The sequence below is a fragment of the Trichinella spiralis genome, assembly GCF_000181795.1.
Source record: "Trichinella spiralis strain ISS 195 chromosome Unknown Scfld3083, whole genome shotgun sequence".
NCBI classification, from domain to species: domain Eukaryota; kingdom Metazoa; phylum Nematoda; class Enoplea; order Trichinellida; family Trichinellidae; genus Trichinella; species Trichinella spiralis.
In genome coordinates this window covers 1-866 of record NW_003530022.1, presented here as the reverse complement: position 1 = coordinate 866, position 866 = coordinate 1, and the positions used below count along the sequence as shown (strand labels likewise).

At 54.5% G+C, this 866-nt stretch overlaps 1 protein-coding gene across 1 annotated transcript; it reads left to right on the top strand.

Moving 5' to 3' along the window:
• Positions 1-342: 342 nt before the first annotated feature.
• Tsp_15188 (conserved hypothetical protein) lies at positions 343-723 on the top strand. Its single transcript, XM_003368109.1, is given in 3 exon segments — positions 343-387; positions 405-522; positions 557-723. 3 exon segments carry the CDS (start codon positions 343-345, stop codon positions 721-723), a joined length of 330 nt encoding a protein of 109 aa, XP_003368157.1.
• Positions 724-866: the final 143 nt, after the last annotated feature.

Below are 866 nucleotides of genomic sequence, written 5' to 3'. Positions count from 1 at the left end.
TCGTCCAAAAGCAACTTGATCAACGCCGACTCAGAAAGGCAGTCTGCCTGTCAGAAACAGGCGAATGGGCCACATTCCTTCATCCTTCGGTTGCGGACAGTTGCCGCATCTGCAAGAGCTCACACAGACGCCTGATTTCCGGAAGTGCTGAAGGCGGATAACAGCCAGCGAAAGACGTTGGCGAAGAAGGCGGGTTTGTACTTCAGCTGCTTTGAGCCGGGACATCACGCGAAAAGGTGTGGCCAGCGTGGAAGCAAGAACAGCTGGAGGATAGGTAACTCCCCGGCCGTCAGTTGGCGGGAAGCTTTCTAACCTACCGCGTGTGGAGGAACAGGAGGGAGAATGGCCCAGACACGTGAGGGTGAACCTCGCGTCGTTCGATGTCGGGTGGAAACCGGTTTCAGATAATCCGGGCTTTCGCTCACGGCAACGGAGGTGAGAAGATGGTCTTAAACTGCCTGTTCGATCGGGCAGCAGAGCGATCATTCACTGCGGATGTGGCACGCAAGCTTGGTTTGAGAAGTGAGATGCTCTCGATCGCTGTCGCGGATTGCAGAAGTCACAGCTTGTGAACCACTGGTTAAGCCCCCTGTCTGGAGTTCTCCGAAGGCTAGTGAAAGTACTGAGTATGGAGAAGTTGTGCGACAACATTGTCTTGTCAGGGATAGCGACAAAGGCGTGACCACATCTCTGCGAATTGGGACTACCAGTAGAGGAGACTGAAGCAGACCTGCCAGTGCAAGTTGTCCTTAGAATCGACCACTTCTTCGGAATGCTGGGGTCAACTATCGTGCGAGGGGGCGATGACGATCCTGTGGTAGTCGACACCTCCCTTGGTGCATGCTAACTATTCATTCCGGGCACCT

Excerpts from the sequence above, each read along its gene's own strand:
- Tsp_15188 (XM_003368109.1), top strand. The coding sequence starts at position 343 with ATGGCCCAGACACGTGAGGGTGAACCTCGCGTCGTTCGATGTCGG. Across the intron at positions 523-556 it reads ACGCAAGCTTGGTTTGAGAA|AAGTCACAGCTTGTGAACCA; the intron begins GTGAGATGCTCT and ends CGCGGATTGCAG.